General features: G+C 57.7%; 1 protein-coding gene across 1 annotated transcript in view; it reads right to left on the reverse strand.

Moving 5' to 3' along the window:
* Nucleotides 1–2,174, reverse strand: part of OSBPL2 (oxysterol binding protein like 2) — a 52,799-nt gene that overhangs the window by 22,396 nt on the left and 28,229 nt on the right. The window contains exon 6 of the mRNA XM_023741413.1: nucleotides 1,886–1,983. Coding sequence (XP_023597181.1) covers nucleotides 1,886–1,983 — 98 coding nt within the window. The remainder of the gene's footprint in view (nucleotides 1–1,885; nucleotides 1,984–2,174) is intronic.

The following is a 2,174-nucleotide window of genomic DNA, read 5'->3' on the forward strand; positions in this document are numbered from 1 at the left end:
GAATCTCAACTAGCCCAGAATCCAAACCAGAGGCTAGTTTTTCTGGTTGACCCCTTTCTCTACAGAAGAGAGGGACAGCGAGATGGTAGGGATTCCTCTCTCTCTCCCTCCTTTCTCCAGTCTGCAATGTGGCCACCCAGGATGCTGGCCACCCAGGTTCCTATATATACATCTTGTCTTGTACAAGAAGAATTTCCAGTGTAAATCACCACCCTGCATCCCCCCAACAACCCTGTCAACCAAGGCAGAGTCGAGTCATCTCCTCATTGACACTAGGGTCAGAGGTGTGAAGGTTGCAGGACAGCTTCCCTCCCTTCCTTGGGAGCCCTGTCAGCAGGCTGCCTGTGCGCAGGGCTGTGTGCAGCTCCCAGTGTCCTCAGGCATGTGTACAGTGTCCATCGGACACACTTCTGGGTGGTCCCAGCTCCCGGCGTCCTCAGGCACGTGTACAGTGTGTTGGACACACTTCTGCATGGTCCCCACCTCCTGGTGTCCTCAGGCACATGTACAGTGTCTGTCAGACACACTTCTGGGTGGTCCCAGCTCCCGGCGTCCTCAGGCACGTGTACAGTGTCCGTCGGACACACTTCTGCATGGTCCCCAGCTCCTGGTGTCCTCAGGCACATGTACAGTGTCTGTCAGACACACTTCTGGGTGGTCACCAGCTCCCGGTGTCCTCAGGCACGTGTACAGTGTCCGTCGGACACACTTCCGGGTGGTCCCCAGCTCCTGGTGTCCTCAGGCACGTGTACGGTGTGTCAGACACACTTCTGGGTGGTCGCCAGCTCCTGGTGTCTCCGGCACGTGTACAGTGTCCGTGGGACACCCTTGTGGGTGGTCCCCAGGGTATGGGAATGAGAGTTGTCCTAGACCTCCCACTGTCCCACAGACACTGCCGCCTGCACGCTGTCGACTGCTCCCCAGCCCGCCGGTACGCCCAGCTCGCCATCTTTTCACTTGGCACATGTGACGACTGAGAAATCAAACCACTGTCTAACTTCCTTGATGTGGTTGTCATTTTCCTCTTGTTGGTGGCGGTGGGCATTTTCACAGGACAATGGTCTGACAACTGCAGCGTTGTCAGCAACAAGGGTCAGTGGAGGGGTCCCAGTCCAGCCACCCCATGGATGATGGGACCTGACCCCCTGGGGTCCAGTCTCAGACGTGTGTGCTAGGCACAAGATCCGGGACGGAAACTCACGGGAGCCCTGGAAGCGGCGTGATGCTGCTCGGAAGAGGCGCACAGAAGGAGCCGCACTTGACACTCATGGCCGGGTGCTGCCGGCGAACCCAGTTAGCCGGCCCCGGTCCCCCACCCCAGCTCTCCCCAGCCTGGCAGCAGGGTGCAGGGCTCTCGGGGGGCCCTCTTTTCTTCTCTTTAGCGTCAACTTCTCTTTCGACCACACCTACAAGCAGCATTGGTAAACTAGCCTCACTTCACTGACCAGCACCCGTTTCCACTTTTGTTCCAACGCTAACAGCCTGGAGGAGTGAGCAAGAGAAGGTCCGCATGACGTGAAGGATGTCATCGATGCCACTGAGGAGTGCACGTGCAGAATGTTCAGATGGCACACATTTTGTTAAGCATATTTACACCACAATAAGATACAAAGAAAAAAACCCAACAAACCCTCACAACCCTACCTACCCAGCCTGCCCTTTCCCACATGTTCTATCTCCACTCCTGACTCTAACCGTGACATTGTCCTGTCCCCGACTCTGCGTCACCCTCTCGGCTCTGCCGTGTTCAAGCATGCGGGGCCATCACCACCCCAGCCCGCCAAGCACGCTGCTGAGCCCCTCCCCTCCAACGGCGGCCCTCAGAGTGTCTGCCATCGCGAGCACTCCATCTACAAGCCGTGTATGCCGGGGCCTCTCTCCTCACCTGATCAGCTCATACGTCTCTCCCAGGAGCGGGTTGAATGGTTTGCCGGTCCTCTCCCACTGCGAGGCCACAGCCGATACCGCAAAGGCAGCCACAGACTGCAAACAAGCCACAGGACCGTGAGCACCTCAGCCAGGAAGGGCGTCAACCAGGCGGCCATCTGGTGTCACCTCCTCCTGGGTGACTTCCAGTTTCCCGCTGGTGACATGCTTTGAGATTACAGAACTCCCGGGGAAGTGTGCTTTGTCATGCCACCACTTCCTCACAGCCACCAAGAGCAGGAACTCTG

This window comes from Trichechus manatus, unplaced genomic scaffold (assembly GCF_000243295.1).
Source record: "Trichechus manatus latirostris isolate Lorelei unplaced genomic scaffold, TriManLat1.0 scaffold00008, whole genome shotgun sequence".
Lineage (NCBI taxonomy): Eukaryota > Metazoa > Chordata > Mammalia > Sirenia > Trichechidae > Trichechus > Trichechus manatus.